This window comes from Dromiciops gliroides, chromosome 6 (genome assembly GCF_019393635.1).
Source record: "Dromiciops gliroides isolate mDroGli1 chromosome 6, mDroGli1.pri, whole genome shotgun sequence".
Lineage (NCBI taxonomy): Eukaryota > Metazoa > Chordata > Mammalia > Microbiotheria > Microbiotheriidae > Dromiciops > Dromiciops gliroides.
Window position 1 is genome coordinate 69,754,490 of NC_057866.1, and position 19,292 is coordinate 69,773,781.

The 19,292-nt window shown below is 41.3% G+C and overlaps 1 protein-coding gene across 4 annotated transcripts in view; it reads left to right on the forward strand.

Annotated features, from left to right (window-relative positions):
- The first annotated feature begins 7,961 nt into the window (after positions 1 to 7,961).
- The window catches only part of CCDC149 (coiled-coil domain containing 149), a 146,264-nt gene continuing 134,933 nt past the window's right edge, over positions 7,962 to 19,292 (forward strand). For 3 of the 4 annotated variants that reach the window (XM_043973065.1, XM_043973066.1, XM_043973067.1), the window contains exon 1: positions 8,211 to 8,312. In XM_043973065.1, the coding sequence (XP_043829000.1) occupies positions 8,253 to 8,312 (60 nt within the window). In that variant the 5' untranslated portion in view covers positions 8,211 to 8,252. Of the gene's footprint in view, positions 8,064 to 8,210; positions 8,313 to 19,292 lie in introns of those variants that run through there. The other variant, XM_043973068.1, reaches the window with a different exon arrangement.

Genomic DNA, 19,292 nt, shown 5'->3' on the forward strand with positions numbered 1-19,292 from the left:
GCGGGGGCAGGAGTGAAGCGGCTGGTTGCTGATTGTTTGCTGCTGGGCGGGGAGGGATTACGGAACTGCCGCTGCTGTGGGGGAGGGGGAGGGGGAGGGATGGGAAGAGGAAGAGGAAGAGGAAAGTGGAGGACTGGGCTTCAGTAGAGGCGCACAGACAGCGTGGCTTCTGGTCCTTTCCCCCTTGCTTTCTGCCGGGGATTGGGCCCAGGGATTGAGAACCCAGCATCAGCTCGTGGAAGGATAGACGGGTTATTCGAGCCGTGTTTGCAGACATTTTAGGCTGAACTTGGGGGAGGAAAAAACCAGCTGTTCTCTTTTTGAAAGGAAAGCGAGGTTCAACCTGCTGAGAATGCCCACTTGCAGGGAAGGGAGAGATGCCTGGCAGCAATGCATGCTGGGGACTGTAGTCTCTCCGCCCCACCCCCACCCCAACCAGGGAAAAAATGAGAGGAGTGGTTGTAAAGTGGTTGAATTGAGTTCCATTATCTGTTTGGTCCAACTGAGTTTCTGTCCAGACACCGTGAAAATGGCTTCCTTACATCACCCCAGTTTGAATCGGGTACCTTGGACCACTTGTGAGTTTTAAATACACTTGTGCAAAATGTGGTCTTAAAGAAGCATTTTCTTACCCCATTTTTTTAGACTCTCTGACCTTGTTTGAGCAGGAAAAAAAGTGACAGGAGAGAAAACGGCTAGGTATAGAGGGATAAATCTCACCGCAAACAGGCTGATGGAGAACAAAAAGAAAAGTCCTTCTCTATGATAGGGTGGCTTAGCTTTCGAATAGGCAAGAGGAAATTCTGGCTTGGAACACCAAAATTTAAACTTCCTTCACTTGCCTGGAGAAGGGTAAAGAGCAGGGGCAGCAGCAGTTTATTCTTCCCTACATGTATTGCCATCGTCCAGTCAAGCAACCCACAAGCATTTAGTGGAGGCAGGGCGTACAGAGACAAAAATGAAACAGATCTAGCCCCTCCTGGGTTTATGCGAAGACTGAGTCTAAGATAGTGAGTCAAAACAGGAGCCAAAGATGGAAACCCGGTCTTGGGACTCCAGGTTTTAGGGGTTTTTTCTTCCCAATCTTCCAGGAGATAGTTTTCTAGCAGGACATGTTCAGTTTTCATTCCTTAAGTTTGGATGATTTGACCTTAGCCTTGTGTGTAGCAGATAGAACCCTGGGTTTGGAGTAAGCATTAGAACCGAATTTGAATCTCACCCTGACCCTTGGGAATTGTGTGGCCCTGGCAAAATCACTCATCTTCTTTCATCGCCAGTTTCCTTATCTTGAAAATGGAGATAATGACAGCTTCTGCCTCCCAAGGCTGTTGTAAGGATAAAATGAGATGCTGCCTGCATAAGGCTTTGAAAATCTTAAAGTGCTAATAAATGCTAACTTTTAAAACCCCCTCAAACCAAAAGTGAAGAGCATAACTCAAAATCATCTGGACACTTCTTCCGAACACTTTGTATGTTTTTTTTTTTAATATAAGGAAACAAATAAAAATGAGGCATCTGGTGGCTAAGTAGATTGAGCACGAGACCTAGAGTCAGGAAAAACTGAGTTCAAATCTAACCTTAGACATTTTCTAGCTGTGTGACCCTTGGCAACTCACCTAACCTCTGTTTGCCTTAATCCAATATAGAAGGAATTGACAAACCACTCCATTGTCTCCCAGGAAAACCCCAAGTAGGATCACAACTGGAACTACTGAACCACAACAAATAAATAAATAAATAAACAAACAAATAAATAGTCCCTGGGCTATGACTACATTTGGAAAAATTGATGCTAGGTGGTGAACTGGATTGAGTGGGGAGTCAAGAAGATCTGAGTTCAAATCCTGGTTCAGACATTAGCTGTGTGACCCTGGGCAAGTCACTTAACCTCTATTTGCATCAGTTCCTCATCTGTAAAATGGGGAACACACTGGAGAAGGAAATGGCAAACTACTCTAGGATCTTTGCCAAGAAAACCCCAAATGGGAACACAATGTTTATGCATTCACATAGACTCAGATGCAACTGAAAGACAGAACAACAACAAGGGTGTCTCACTCCCTAGAAAATTAAGGGAAAATGAAAATAGAAGTTTCTCCCTTATTTAACTTCATGGTGAGCAATATAAAACAAGGGTTTTTTTTTTTTTTTTGATGGTTGCCTTTTTCTCCCCAGACCTACGATTTGATTGAACAAAGGGAACTTCTGGTGTGGAAACTTCTTTCACCAATTCAGGCTAGTAATTCTTCTGTCATTTGGAATCTTAAAGAGTTGGGGAGGGGAGGCAGAGGGGAAGGAGACTCAGAGGTTTCCCAACTGGCCCATGGTTATATAGCCATCCATGTGTACCTGAAGGCAAATCTTGAACCTAGGTTTTGTAGATCCAAGGTTGGCTTTCTATCCCCCATGCCAACACTGCCTCTCTAGGAATAACTAACCTATATAACTTTGACTATTACTTAATTAAAAGTTAAAGGAAGTTGGTGGGGTATTTTCCCCCCTTTGATAAAGGTATAACACAGTAAGCTTTGTCTTTAGCCATTTGGGGTGGTATTTAGTCATTGATGAGGCATCTAGGGACTTTCTGGTATAGGCACCTAAACTGCATAATTATTATTGGTCAATGTCAGGCTGCACTAATAATAAGAGATAAAAAAGATAGCTTGAAGCTACATTGCCTTGGTCTATTATTTCATCACATTTTAAAAGCTAAGCAGGTTTGGGATGGTTCTAGGAGTATAAACACTCCAAGGGGAAACAAACATAATGGAGTAGAATAAACACTGGATTTAGTCAGTCAATCAATAAACATTTATTGAGGGCAGAAGCAACTAGGTGGTGCATTGGATAGAGCACTGAGCCTGCAGTCAGGAAGACCTGAGTTCAAATCTGATCTCAGACTAGCTGTGTGACCCTGTGCAAGTCACTCATTTTTGTTTGCCTTAATCCACTGGAGAAGGACATGGCAAACCACTCCAATATCTTTGCCAAGAAAACCCCAAGGATAATATGGTCTACGGGATCACAAAGAGTTGGACTGAACAATGAGCTAGGCACTGTGCTAAGCACTAGGGATACAAAGAAGGGTAAAAGAGTACCTGTTCCCAAGGAGCTCATAATCTAATAAGGGGAACATGCAAATAACTACAAACAAGATATAGACAGGAGAAAATCAAGAGAGGGAAGACACTAGAATTAAGGGAAATCTGAGTTCAGTATCAGAAGACCTGAACTCAAATGGTGGCTTGAAATACTATTGCCTTTTTTAAAAAAGAGAAAGAAATACTATTGCTTTTATGATCCTAAGGGAGTCATTTAACTTTTCTGAGCCTTAGTTTCCTGATCTGTAAAAACAAAGGGGCTAGAATCCCTTTCCAGCTCAAAAACCAATGATCTAGAAAACTAGGCAACTGAGATCTAAGTTTCTTCACATATTGGAGAGTAAGCTTTCAATTCTTTACATTTCCTCCAATTAATATATCTATATCTATATCTATATCTATATCTATATCTATATCTATATCTATATCTATATCTATATCTATATATCTCAAGAGAATTAACTGACATCAAAGAAAGGATACAAATAAAAGTTTTATTTTTCATTCTTGCATTTTAAAAATTTTATTTAAAATTTTTTCTCAGTTACATGTAAAGATATTTTTTGAGTTCCAAATTTTTCTCCCACTCTCCCTTCCCTCCCCCCTCCCCAAGGCCAGCAAGCAATTTGATATGTTATACACAAATAAAAGTTTTGGGTTTTTTGTTTTTTTGTTTTGGTGGGGCAATGAGGGTTATGTGACTTGCTCAGAGTCACACAGCTAGTAAGTGTCAAGTGTCTGAGGCCAAATTTAAACTCAGGTCCTCTTGAATCCAGGGCTGGTACTTTATCCACTTCGCCACCTACCTGCCCCCACACAAATAAAAGTTTTAAAGGGGCCTCGAAATAAAGATTTTTAAAAGTTGACTTTCTTATAGATAGAAGAAGCGTGTAATTATTTATGTGATGTCAGGGTGGTATAATGGAAAGTTCTTCATTCCCTAATTGTCTATCAAAAATTCTACCATTAGGTAGATATTCTTTTGGGTCTTAACAGTTCATGAATGGCAATACCTTAAACCTTCAATAACTGACACCCTGGGGGAAATTACTTTCCAATTTGATAGATAGCCTAGAGAGTAAAGCCCATGTCAGGACTTAGGTTATCTTTCCTTAAGGGACAGGAGAGAAGAGAAAAATAGGGAAAAGACCAAAGACAAATTTTCTTGCTTTTTTTTGGGGGGGGGGGCAGGGCAATGAGCATTAAATGACTTGCCCAGGGTCAAACAGCTAGTAAGTGTCAAGTGTCTGAGGCTGGATTTGAACTCAGGTCCTCCTGAATCCAGAGCCAGTGCTTCATCCACTGTACCACCTAGGTGCCCCCCAAAGACAAATTTTCACAGTTTTCTTGAAGACATGTCCCCCTTTTTTGAGGGCATGAGGAAGCTGTTGCAGAATAATAATTATAAAATTCACTTTTGTATAGCACTTTATGCTTACAAAGCACTTTCACTTTTTAACCCCATATTGCAGGTAGGTAGGTAGTGTATTAATTCCCCTTTTTCTGGGTCTGAATTTCTTCACTGGGAAAAATGATAGAGTCCCTTTCAATTCTAATTTTTAGCAAAAGTACAGTGGAAAAAGCACTAGAATACGAATTAGGAGAATGGATGAGAGTCAGGACACTTGAGGTCTAATCCTGGTTCTGTGACTAACAAACTATACGACTTTGGGCAAGTCTCAGAACCTCCCTGAGTCACACCTTGCTCTTCTGTAAAATTAGGGGTTTAGACTAAATTATCTTTAAGAAACCTTCTAGCACTAAAAAGCTATGATTCTCTAAGCATTATTGTCCCTGTTTAAGATTGAAACAACAACAATTAAGATGCAGAGAGGTTAAGATACTTTTCCAGGGTCACGCAGCTGGTAAATGACAGATGGACAAGTTTACATTAACTCAGTCTAGAAGTTCATGACCACAGGTCAAAACTAAACCTGATGGGTTATTAGAGAGTGATTTAGAGGAAGAATGTAATTTGCTTTTTAAGTATGAAATGTCAGACTATTAACCAAAAGTTTATTTCTTTTTTTGTTCTTTTCTTCCCCCTTAGCACTGCCTGTGTTAACTCTTAGGATCCCAGTTAACCTGTAAAATTTCTGTTTTAGGCAGGGTGGTATAATGGAAAGAACACTGTCTTGGAGGCCAAAAATCTTGGCTTCTAGAATCCCCATTGCCACTTACTGGTTGTGGGTCCCTGATGAATCAGGTTAATTTCTATGAATTTTATCTGCCTGATTATTACCCAAAAAAGGGCAAATAAGAAAATATTAATTCTGCTAATCCATTTTACTACCTTACCCTCTCTATAAAAATCATTACAAGAGTGATTAATACATGCATCAAGGGTAACCTTGAGAAAGATCATTGATACAAATCTAGAAGGGAACTTAAAAACTATCTAGCCCAGTACTTTCATTTTACAGATGAAGAAACTGAGCCTAAGGTCACACAGATATTAAGTATTAGAGAAAGGAGTTTTCTACAGTTTATGCTAAGGCCAGTGCTCTTACCAATGAACCCAAAAGGCAGGCTTTCTCAAATAATATTCTGTAGCAGATAATCTCTTTATAGTCATACAGGTGACTGAAAGGTGCAGAGAATATAAGATCCCACACAATGCTTATTTGGCAATTAACAAACAAACAAAAGACCCATTTCCTTTCAAAAATCAAAAGCTACTTTACAGGCTGTCCTCCAAAACCAATCTTCTACAAATATGTCAAAATCATACAAGTTTTTTTTAATGAATTAATAGAATGAGACCTATAATCACAGAAACCTAACAATTCACAGAGTAAAATCCAAGTGGATGAAGAATGGCTTTTGTTCAGACAATGGTATGAAGTTGGTTGGACAGGTCATAAAGTTGACTCATAGATAGATAGATAGGTTGATAGATAGACAGACAGACAGATTTTGGACTGTCACTGCAGGTGGAGTGTCTGAGATGGGCCAGAATTGAACAAGCTGGAATGCCTTGAAAAAAATGAGCAGTTCTTTTAACGAGTCAATCAACAAGCATTTTTTTTTTAGTGAGGCAATTGGGGTTAAGTGATTTGCCCAGGGTCACACAGCTAGTAAAGTGTTAAGTGTCTGAGGCTGGATTTGAACTCAGGTAATCTTGACTCCAGGGCCAGTGCTCTATCCACTTCGACACCTAGCTGCCCCAATCAACAAGCATTATTAAGCATTGTACAGTGTGCCAGGCATTGTACTAAGCTCTGGATATACAAAGGAAAAAGATGATCCCTGTTCTCAAGGACCCTACATTCTAATAACTTTTAATGTTTCCATACTTCTTTTAATGATGCTATATGGCTGTGGGTCATAGAATAACAGAGTCTTTGAAAAATTAGGAAGTCACCCAAAAGGCAAAGGAGAAGCCTGTATTAGATATGAGTTGACTGAATTGGATGTATTTGGAGGAAACAGGCACATATAAATGAGATATTGTTCCTTCCTCTGTTTCTCAAAAATGAACAAATGAAACAATAGATAAGAAAGTATCTATAAAATGTAGGTAATATTTACAGTAGGGTGAGGCCATGGGCAAATTGCTTAAAATAACTTTCTCTAAATATAAGGTCCCTTACCACATTGTAAACGAGGTCTTTCCTGATCTCTGAAGCTCCTCCCCTAAATTATCTTGTATTTACCTCCCATTTATACTATATAGGGTATCCCAAAAGTCATTATAGCTATACTACATATTATCTGATAATAAATTACACATAACACAATGTGTAATATGATATGATAAATATAATATAATATAGAATCATATCGAATATATTATAGCTATATTAGCATTAAAACTTAAAACTGCACCAAGACTTTTGGGACACCCTATATGTTTCTTGTAGTTACACACTTTATTTGCATGTGTTCTCCCTTAGAATGTCAGCTCCTTGAAGGCAGGGACTGTGGTCTTTCCTCCAATAGAATATAAGCTTGTTAAAGGCAAGGATTGTTTCATTTTTGTCTTTGTATTTCCTATGTTCGGTACAATGCCTGACATACGGTAGGCACTTAATAAATTGATTAACCTGTCAGGACCCCCAGGGCTCTAAAGTTTTCAACACTGGGAGTTTCTCACAGTCGGAACCCTACCAAAGTACTTGCATTATTTGCCTCCCCAGGTTCCTGTGAGGAAAGCGCTTTGTTTTAACTTAAAACATCGTCTAAATGTGAGTGCTTAATAAATGTCCCGGATTGATTCTGGGCTGTGCCGGGTTGTTTGGCACAAGGGCCTACGAATGAAGCCAGTTTCTTTCAGGGGTTACCACTTTCTTCAGAGTTCTCCGGGATCTTGCATTCATTCCCCATCTCAGTCTTTCTTTTCAGCTGAGAAGTAGGGTTGGCAATCAGGATCAGTTTTCCTTAGCCGAAGCTCCAGTCCTCCACCTGTAAAGTGGATTTAAACTCAACTTCCCCACCTTCTTTCTGGATCCTTTAAATAATCCAGTCCCAGAGCAGAATGAAGATAAGGGGCATCGCAGGGGAGGGTAGTCTATATAAATATTAAGCAAGATAATTGAACATTATCAGTTATTTAAAAAGGTGAATCCATTTGGGTCCACAGACGCATTATGTTATTGTCGTGATTAACAATCAAGCTCCGAAATAAGAATGCACTGTCTTTGCCAATTTGGCAGGACCTGAAGGCCCTCGTTTCTGCCCCTGGCTAAGGCCAGCCATCTGCTGCCCACCCCAGAGGCGGCTGCACGCAGGGACTTGGGGGATGGAACAGGGGGCACGCCCCACATCCAGTGTGGATGGCAGCCACTTCTGCAGTGAGTGGGTCTCGTAGGCGCGGGGCCCCTTGCTGCGGGAGCCCCGGAGAGTCAGGCAGGAGGGAGGCAGGTGCCTGCGCCCGGAGGGGAGCGGCAGCTCCGGCTGGGCTCCGGCTCCGACTCCGGTTCGAGCTCCTCCTCCCGTTCCTCACGCTAAGGCTGACGTTGGGTAAACAGTACGGGCAGTGGCATCTGGAGGCGGCAGCCGCGCGGGGCGTGGGGCCAGTCCTGGCGCGGGGCTGCGGGCACCCACCCCTCCCGCGCCGGTGCCCGCCGAGGCCGCTTGGGGCTGGGGGGTGGGGGTGGGAAGAAGGGAGCCAGGGCGGGGGAGGAGGTTATTGATGAAGCTGCTTCACGCATGGATGAGGCCATGAATTTCAATCGGACCGAGAGCGACTGGCAGGGGCTGGTGAGCGAGGTGAGGCAGCCGAGGACGTGCTAGGCGCTGCGCCCGGGCCCGGGGCCCAGGCTGGCTGTATGTGCAGCCGGGACTGGGGAAGGGGCCTGGGCCCCGGGCCGGCCCTAGTACTGCGGAGCGGGAGCGGGGCGGGGGGAGCTGCAACAAGGAACGCGCCAGCTGTGGTTGGCTCCCCCCGCCCCCACCCCGCTAACCCCTACCCCAGGCGCGCAGCTGGCCGGAGGACTGCGCAGTGTGGACGCTGGAGCCAGCCAGGTGTTTCCCTGACCTCTCTTTCTTCCTCACCCCATCCTTTCTCTCCCCCCCTAGGGCCACGCTCTTTTCTCCCAGCACTTCCTATTCTCACTAGGCTTCACTCTTCTCTTGCCATCTGGCATCAGACGGGGCATAGGGTAGGGGGCGGGAAGGAGCTCAGGCTTAGGGAAAGGTAGACTTTTCTCTAGTGAGAATCTGGCCCTGACTTTGGGACCGGGCAGAGAGAGGGAAAAGGAGTTTAAAGGGCTTCTCTTCTTCCAGCTGTTTAGAAGCCTAGAGCCCAGAGGCAGGCTGCTGAAACATAAAGGCTCTTCCTTTGGGAAGAGCTGTTACCTTGTTCTTCCGCCTTCCACCTGGGTCTGTTAGTAATACCGTGACAACAGTGAGCAGTAGAGCCTGGGACATTTCTGTGGAACTGAGCTGCTCACAGAGTAGAGACTCAACACATATCTGTTGAAGGAGTAAAACAGGGTCAGATATCAAGGTATATTTCAGTATTTGAAAGGAGCAGACAGTCACCCATTTCCTTCATGACATCCCTTGATTGTGGTTGTGGTCTGATCATGTCGGCTATCTTCTTCCCAACATGACCCTTTACAGGAGCTGATCAAATGGAAAGTTAGAGCTTTGGGTTGAGAGCTCAAATTCTGCTTGGCCACCAGTGTGATCTTAGGCAGGGCACAGTTTCCTCTTCTCATGGCACTAGAGGAGTCCTTCCTGTTCTAAAACTTATGATCATCTACGAATGCAATCCTTTCAAACTCTTCATGTCACTCCCAACTACAAGAGAAAAAAAATGTACCCAGAGCCCTTTTACTTTTAGAACTTGTTAATGTCAGAACCACTCTTGATTATGTGGGAATCCCTGGAGTAATCAAACTACTAAGTTCAGTTCCCTGGTGGTACCAAGTTCAAAGGGTCTTTGACTCTTGGTTTTGGGATCTGTAGTGTATCTTTACTTATGAACAGTGTTCTCCCCCTTGTTATTGGCCTCAATGGCAAAAGTGTAAATATTGTCACATCAAACAGGAAGCCCAGAAGATTCTCAAAAGAAATTGCATATCATTACAGGATCCACCTGGGTCTCTGTTTTTTTCCATGCCCAGTATCTTTGCAAAAAAGAAAAACCCAAGTGGGGTCACAAAGAGGCAAACATGACTGAAAAACAAAACAACAACATCCTTCCTAAAAGTTTCCCTCCAACAATTCAATTCAGCAGTCATTTATTAAGGCCCTATTATGTGGAAGACACTACAACACCAAAACATAACCTTGCCCGCAAGAAGCTTACATTCACTTGCCTTACTCTACATTCCAGTTATGAGAATTAGCTTGCCATGGTTAGAGCAAAGAGGTCCAGCCTTCTCTATCTCGGTCAATAAACATTTATTAAGCATCTGCTACTTACTTGTGAGTCATTGTGCTAGGTACAAAAATGAAGCAGCCCATGTTCTTGAATAGTTTACGTCTACTGGGGGAGATGTATGGATGTAAGTATATACAAAATAAATACAATTAGTCTAAAGAGGGAGGACTCTAGCATTGGTGGGGTGGGGGAGGGATCAGGAAAGGCTTCATGTGTAGATGGTGGACCTTGAAGAAAGTAAGGGATTCTCCACAGAGAGGTGAAGAGGTAGTGTATTGCAGATATGGAGGATGGCCAAGTGCAGACATAGATAGATGGGAGAGGAAGCATTATGTGCGAGGAAGAGCAAGAAGCCCAGTTTGCTTGAGAGTAAAATATAATAAGGCTGGAAAAGTGGGTTGGGACAAAGTTGTGAAGAACTTTAGTAACCAAACAGAGTTGCTTATATTTTCTTTGAGGTTCAATAGGGAGCCACTGGCATTTGTGGAGTAGGGGAAAGAATGTGTGATCTCTGTGCTCAAAGAAAGTTACTTTGGCAGCTTTGGAGGAAGGATTGGAGCAAGGAGAGAGGATGAGGGAGACCAATTAAAAAGCTATTTCAGTAGCCCAGGTAATGGGTGATTAAGGCCTGAATTAAGGTGAGGGCTGTTTGAGTACTGAAAAGAGGACAGATCATAGACTCATGGATTCATAGAACTGGTAAGGACCCCAAGGAGGATTGAATCCAAGACACACCAGAGATGGAAGAACACCACACAGGGGAATTGACTCCATGCTGGGGTGGTCCTTTGCACCTTAGAACAGCTTTAATTTGTAAGAAGTTGTTTTTTCCTGATGTGAAATCTAAATATTCCTCTTTACAATTTACACACACTACTCCTGGTTTTGTCCATCAGGATCAAGTGTAATCTCTTCTACACAGTAGCCTTTCAAATACTTGAGGACAAGCATCGCATCTTTCCCCTCAGTCTGAATTCTCTCTTCTCCAGCCTAAAGTTCCTTCAGCCATTCTTTACATGTGCCATGTATTCAAAACCCTTCAATACCCTGGTGGCCCTCCTTGTATGCTTTCTAGTTTACCAGTGCTTTTTTTTTCTTCGTGAGACAATTGGGGTTAAGTGACTTGCCCAAGGTCACACAGCTAGTAAGTGTCAAGTGTCTGAGGTCAGATCTGAACTCAGGTCCTCCTGACTCCAGGGCTGGTGCTCTATCCACTGTGCCACCTAGCTGCCCCGTTTACCAGTGCTTTTAAGCTATGAGACACAGAATAGCAACTAGTCCTCCAGCTATAGTCTGGCCAGGGCAACATATCCAGGGATTACCACTGTCATGTTCCTGAATGTTAAATCTTTTTTTAATGTAGCCCAAGGTAAGGAAAATTAGAGGGGTTTTTTTGGCTGCCACATGATTTTGCTGACTTATATTAACCTTGATTTAGAACCTATGAGTTCATCTTTTCAGGAAACATTTCCATCCACTCTTATCAGACAATCCCTTCTTTTGTCCTGGTGAGAATTGTTTCTGTTGATGTCTTTAGTATTTCATTCTCAAGAGCTATTCGGCCCTCCTGGGCAGACTTCCTTATAGAATTTTAGTTCTATCGAGCCTTCCTGTTAACCCTATGAAATCTGCCCCATATCTAGGGTGCATGCCAGCCTATGCCTGGCTTTCTTCTGTCTTCTAACTCTAGGAGGGAGTGGTTAATTCCCCTTGATGCTTCCATCGTTTTCACCTTAGTGCCCCATTCCTTTTTCCCTGTTAGTGGGATTATATTTAGCATAAAAGGTTCCCTTTGAGACATTGGTTGTGACTCTTCTTTTATCCTTTTATGGATCACCTGTTCAAGCAATCCTTATTTAGCACCCACAGTTTTAAAGATACGGTAGAATTAGAAGTCATAGCCCCTGCTTTTGTGGATGTGTGTGTGTGTGTGTGTGTGTGTGTTCTCTCTCTCTCTCTCTCTCTCTCTCTCTCTCTCTCTCTCTCTCTCTCTCTCCCTCCCACCCTCCCTTCTTCTCCCTTTTCCTCTCTCACCCTCTCTCTTATTCCTTTCTTTTCCCTCTCCCTCTTCCTTCCCTCCCTCCCTCCCTCCCTCCCTCCTTCTCTTTGTCCCTCCTTTGGGGGAAGGGGTTGGTGAGGAGTGAATCTTGACATGATAAGCCATGATCAAGAAGGCTGAGGTGTCCTAGAGCACGGTGTTCATTTCTGAAACAGCAGTTTTATTTTTTCAGTACTGCTCTGTAGAGTTAGCCTTGTATTTCTCTATTTCCCCTATTCCTTGACTTGGAAAAGTTTGTGAGGCTAATGTGATTCAATTCCCCATCACAGGGTACCTATTTCTGGGCCAGGATTAATATAAATGGGGGATACAAATATGTATATTGATTTAGTTCCTGCCCTCAAGGAACATACAATCAGGCTGGGGTCACTGACTTTATACAAGAAGCTATCAGAAAACAACAGAAGGCTATTGAAGATATTGAAGTGCTAAATTGAAGATAATGTAATGTGGTCCCAACCCAGAGGTGGAGATAGGATTTTCCAGTGGTCATTGAAACTGGGGTTGGGGAATAATAGGAAGGTCTCCCTCCAAGCTAGGGACTTGATCTTCTTACCCTTATGCATGTATGCCCTTATAGAGATCTCCAAGCATTAAATTCAAGGAGAAAGAAAATAATGCTACCTGGGACTCCACTCCATCGACTTCCCTGCCTAGAGTCTGACAGCAGCTTTTAAATCAGTTTGTTTTCCTGTTTACCCACAGGTAGTTATTCTCATTTGAGAGGACCCTTTAGAGATGATTTTTATTTTCATATTTTTAGTATAACAAATTGAAATTACAACTGTGTTTTAGGCCCCCAGGTAAACAGAGCCATCTCCATGAAAGAGGCACATCTAGTCATCTGTCTTGGAAATTAAATGTCGAATGCCAGGAAAACATTATTTTCATTGCCACTCAAGTTGGACTTCCCAAATCTCGAGTAAATCTTGAAATGATTCATCAGATCGATAAACTTTTGATGTGCATACAAAACATGAAATATAAGGACACAAATTTTAAAACTGGATTTTTCTTAATGCTTTCCTCTATTACATTAGTCCTATGTCATAGGAATATAATCTAATCCAAATGATACTTTGTCCTAAAGTATTTAATGGTATTTGGGGAAATTAAATGGTGATGCCATAAGTATAGATCCCTTGGGTATTTACTGGGGATCTTCTGTGTGCCTAGCACTGTGCTAACTCTATTAGATGATATAGAATTTCAGAGTTGGAAGGGGCCTCAGGTAATTTTTAGTCTGCCAGATATCTGAACAGGAACATGCCTGCAGCATCTCCAACAAATGCTCATCTGGCTATGACTTTCAGTGGCAAGAGTCCTCATTTCCTTTCAGAATAGTCCATTCCACTTGGTGGGGCAGCTCTGATGGCAAAGACAGTTTTCTTTATATTGAGTTAATGAGTCATCAAGCATCTAAGTGCCTGCTATATGTCAGGCTTTTTACTAAGTTCTGAGGATACAGAGAAACGCCAGCAATAACGATGTAGCAATAGCCAAAAAGCCCCAAACAACCCTTGTTCTCCAGAGCTCGCAGCATTGAGTTGAAATCTAGCTCTTAGTGTACCTCCCTCCTCCCCACTGCTCCTAGTCCTGCTCTGTGGGGCCAAACAGAATCAGTCTAAACTCTTTCATATAATAACAATCCAGATGTTTAAGACAGCCGTAGTGCCCCATCTAAGTCCCCTTTTCTCCAGGCTAAACATACTCAACAACTAATTGCTCTTCATGTGCCAGGCTTTTCTTTTCAATGATTTTTTTTCTGGTCTCCTTCCTCTGAATCCACTTCAGTATGCTGAGGTTTTTCCTAAAATTTGGTACCAGAACCAAAGACAATTCAGCAAGTGATGAAGACAATTGGATTCTTCCCTTTTTCTTCCTGCATACTCTGCCTCAACTTGGCACAAGATCTGTTGTTATTGTTGTTGCTGCCACGTTGCACTGTCAACTCATACTGAATTTATAATTCACTCAGACTCTCATATCATTTTCATAGAAGGGGTTTTTATCCATTCTCCTTTCTCTCATGCAGTATTTATACTGTTTTTTTTTAAATGCAATTTCTCATTTTGATTCTGCTACTTACTACCCCTGGGCAAGTCCAGGGCTTCACACTTATTCCTATTAACTTTCATCTTTTCAGATTTGGCCCATTAGTTCAGCCTATTGTGATTTCTTTGGGTCCTCAGGATTATCCAGCATGTTTGCCTTCCCTTCTAGCTTCATGTCATCTGTAAATGGGATGCCCTTCGTGTTTGGGCTGTACCAGGGCCGAGGGCCCTTCCAACTCTTAAATTCTGTGCTTCTGAAATTTGACAAGTATGCCATTTATACCTTCATTCTCATGATTGATAAAAATGATAAACAGCACGGGGCCAACAAGGAAGGATCTATAGGGTCCTCTCTCCACTACAGACTTCCTTCCAAACCTTAACAACAACTCATGAATCTCTAGTCAGTCACCTTTTGGATCAAGTCATTCACCGTTTTTATCCAAATCCATTTATTATCATCTGTATTATCTCCATTACCATTTGTCCCTCATTTCTCCATCTCATCTACAAGGACAACATGACAGACTCTTTCAAATGCTCTGCTGAAATCTAATATCTGTAGTATTCTTCATATATGCCTGACTAGTTACTCTGTGAATAGCTTGGTTTTTAGGCAGCTAGAATGAGGAACTTGGAGTTAGGAAAAAAATGAGTTCAAATCTGACCTGAGGTGTTTATTAGCCATGTGACTTTGAGCATGTCACATAACCTCTGTTTGCCTCAGTTTCCTCATCTGTAAAATGGGAATAATTACATCTGCCTTCCAAGGTGATTCAATGAGGATCCAATGAGATCATATTTGTAAAGCTCTTAATACACTAGCTGGCATATATTAGGCACTACATAAATGGGTGCTGATGATGATGCTGATGACCACCATAATGGCTCTTGGTGATTGTCATTTCTCTTTCTTAGGACTCAATTCAATGTAATAGCTAACATTTTAGATACCACTTTTAAGGTTTACAAAGAACTTTTATATATAGTACCTTATTCAATGCTCAAAACAACCCTGTTGGATAGTTGCTATTATTGTCTCATTTTACAGATGAAGAAACTGAGGCTGAGAGAGGATAAGTGACTCGTAGAGGGTCACAGAGCTAGTAAGTGTCTGAGGCAGGTTTCAAACCCAGATCTTTCAGAATTTGAGACCAGTGTTCTATTCACTATACCATCCAACTGCCTCTGAGAATTTTGCCACGAATGAATGAATGTCCAGGTCTATGGCTTGTAGTTTGAAAATTCCACTCTCTTACCTTTTTGGAAAATGATAAACTTTATCCCTACCTTTTTAAGGAGCTGCAGTATAGCTGATTAAACAAGACAAACATACATGTAACAGCATCAAATTATATACCAAAGATGGTATATAGTTAAGGACTAAACTGTGTCATACAGACATGATGCTGGAGATCAGAGAATAGAAAATAGTTAGGGAAATTGTCATGGAAGAAGTGACACTTGTCAAAGATTGAGTAGTATTTGGCTGGTAGTAGAAAAGGAAAGGGAAGTCATTCCAAGGAAAGGGAATGACACAGCATGGAGTCTCAGTTTCCTGAATTGTAAAAAGAGGGTGTTGGATTAGATCACTGCTAGAGTCTAGATCACCCATATCTAAATTTACAATCCTATGAAACTGGTAGCCATTGAAGCTTTTTGAACAATAGGATGAAAAGCGGTTTAGAAAGATTAGTTTAGCTGGCAAAGAGGGAGGAGTCAGAGAGAGCAGCCAGGAGGCTCTTGTAGTTATCTAGGTAGGAAACAATGAGGACCTACATTAAGGAGGCAGCAGCCTGGATAAAGAAGGAAGAAAAGATTAATCAGCTCTAGTGAATAACTGGATATGGAAGATGGAAAATGGGAAGGGATGAGTCAAAGATGATTCCAGGGTTCCAAGATGGAGGATGTAGGTGTCATTGACAGAGAGAGGAGAAACTGAGATGTGGGGCTGATGTGGAGTTAGCAGTAAGTGGGGAAGAAGGAGATGATAATATGATGAATTATGTTTTAGACAAAATATTATTGCATTATTTTTAAAAAGTAAAAAAAAAGTTCCCTGAATGTCTTTGAAACTCTTGTTAGGCATGTTCACTGCTTATTAGGACTATTTTTGATGTTCAGCTATCTTCATAGTGGCAGGCTAATTCCAGAGTAAGTTTATTAAAATTAGTGTGTGTGGGGGGAATGAGTACAAATGCTATTTTTAACTAATCGGATTCTTGTTCCCTCCTGTACAGGGAGATTCGCATATGTGCTTCTAAAATTGACAATTTCTACTCATGTAAAAAATTAATTTAGTGACTTTCACATTGAATAAATACATTGGATAAAAATTGGAAAAGAGAGGAATAGGGGCAAAAATAGGCTAGCGAATTTGGCCAGTATCTGAATGACAACTACCAAGCTGTTTGCCCCTCCCCAGTCTCTTTGAAATATCAATGAGTATCATAATGGATCTTAGGCATCCTGTAGGGCATCAGAGGAACCGGTCTGAGGCCCCCATTGATATGGTGTTAGACTGTTCCCAACTGGGCTGGTACCAGGTAAGATCTGGTTCCCAAGGGGTTACGGGGTCATAGATTTAAAACTGGAAGGAACCTGAGAAGATATCTGGTCTATCCCACTCATTTTCTAGATGCAGAAACTGACACCCAGAGGTGTAAAGTGATTTGCTCAAGGTCTCAAGTAGTGAGTGGCAGAGCTGAGCTTTCTCTGATTCCAAATTTCACACTCTTTCTGCCATGCCTCATTCATTGCCGCAGTGTTCAAGTGTGTGGTTATTTCTTCTTTTTCAGTCTCATGACTCTATCCTCTTTTCTCCATTCCACTGCCACCACCCTAATTCATATCCTTTATTACATCATGGATGCATAATTACAATAACCTTCTGCCTTGTGTCTCTGTCATTCTCTGACCCCTCCAGTCCATTCTATGCACCACCACATTTATCTTCCCAAAATATCGCCTTTCATGCGTCACCCCACTCTGCTCAAAAATTTTCAGTGGCTTCCCACTCCAGATGAGATAAAGCAGAAACTCACTAGCACAGTAGTGAAGGCCCTCTGTAATCTGGCTGCAGATGACCTTTCTAGCCTTTGCCTAGTAAATGAAATTGGCAAGTAGGTTTCAATGAAGTCAAGAATATGGCCGGTAGCAATCCCTAAAGGTAAAGTGAAGTGAGAGAGCCCTGAGCCAGGAATCAGCACATAATGAGATTTGTATGGATCAGGAACATTGAGATAGATGGGCAGTAGGACATTGGAGAAAGTTACCAGCTTCACACTTTTGTCTCTAGCTAATCTTGTTCACGTGCTGGATACCACAGGGGCATCTTACTGAACCAGGATTCAGGGGTATAGGATGGAAGTCCTTGAGGTTTCACAAGTACCTGAGTCACAGACAAGTGAACCCATAGAATTTCTGTTAAAGTGAAAGTTGTAGGAAAGTTCTTTTGGCTAGAAACATACATGAATTTATTGCTTAATGTTCATTCATTTATCCAACCACCTACTATTTGTGTAGAGCTCAATGCTAGATATTAGAGGAGATTTAAAGTTTTGGTAAGACATAGTCCTGGGGCAGCTAGGTGGTGCAGTGGATAGAGCACCAGCCCTGGAGTCAGGAGGACCTGAGTTCAAAGCCAGCCTCAGACACTTAATACTTACTAGCAGTGTGACCCTGGGCAAGTCACTTAACCCCAATTGCCTCACTTAAAAAAAGAAAGAAAGAAAGACACAGTCCTTCCTTTTGTAGAGTATATAGTTCAGTTGAGTGATAAGAAACAAACACTAGTAACTACATTGTACTGTTACATAGGTGCATTAGAGATTTGCTTTTTGACCTACCCATTCTTTAGGAATAAGTTATTTACTCTCCCATTAATTTTAAATTTGTTTTATTTGCAGCCTTTTCTTGAATATGTTTTATTGAATTGTGGCATATAAAAGATGCACTTAATATTTCTGTTTATTTGCATTTGTATGTGAAGTTATTATGCCCAAATATATAGTCATTTTTTTGTTGTTTTTTTTGTTTTGTTTTTAAGATTTTTTTTAAAGCATGGAGACTTTTATGTTTTTATTCAGTTCTAAATTCTCTCTCCTCTTCTCCCTCTCCCCTACTTCACCCATTGAGAAGAAAAACAAAATTCATAATAAATATGTATAGTCATGTAAAACAAATTTCCATATTAGCTATGTGGGTTTTTTTAAGCAAGAAAAAGAAAGAGAAAAAAATGGTTTCAGTTTACACTCTGAGTCCATTAATTCTCTTTCTGGAGGTGGAGAACATGTTTCATTATAATTCCTTTGTAATTGTGTTAGGTCATTGTGTTGATCAGAGTTACTAAGTTAGTTATCTTTACAATATTGCTGTTACTGCATAGATTTTTTTCCTGGCTCTGCATCTTCACTTTGCATTAGTTCATACAGATTTTTCCAGGTTTTTCTGAAAACATGCCCTTCATCATTTATTACAGAACGGCAGTATTCCATCCCATTCATATGCCATAACTTGTCCAGCCATTCCACAGTTGATGGGCATCCCCTCAGTTTCCAACTCTTTGCCACCATTAAAAGAGCTGCTATAAGTATTTGTGTACATATGGATCCTTTTCTTCTTTCTCTGATCCCTGTGGAGGTATAGACTTAATAGTAGTATTACTGGGTCAAAATGTATGCATGGCTTAATAGCTTTTGGGGCATAGTTCCAAATGACTTCCAAGAATGGTTCAGCTAGTTCTTAGCTCCACCAACAGTGCCTTAGTGTTCCTGTTTCCCCATATTCCCTTTAGCATTTGCCACTTTGCTTTTTTGCCATCTTGACAAACTGATGTGTGTAAGGTGGTACCTCAGAGTTGTTTTAATCTGTATTTCTAATTATTAGCGATTTAGAGCATTTTTTTTTCATGTGGCTATTGATAGCTTTGATTTCTTCCTTTGAAAACTGCCCATTCATATGCTTTGGATATTTATCAATTAAGGAATGGCTCTTATTCTTATAGATTTGACTCTGTTCCCTATATATTTTAGAAATTAGAAATTGTCAAAGAAACTTGTTACAAAAATTTCAACCAATTTCCTGCTTTTTTCTTAATTTTAGATACATTGGTTTTGTTTGTGCAAAAACATTCATTTCACTTGTCAAAATTATCGATTTTGCCCACGAATCTCTCTATCTTCTTTTTGGTCATGAATTCTTTTCCTATCCATAGATTTGATAGATAATTATTTTCCTGCTTTACT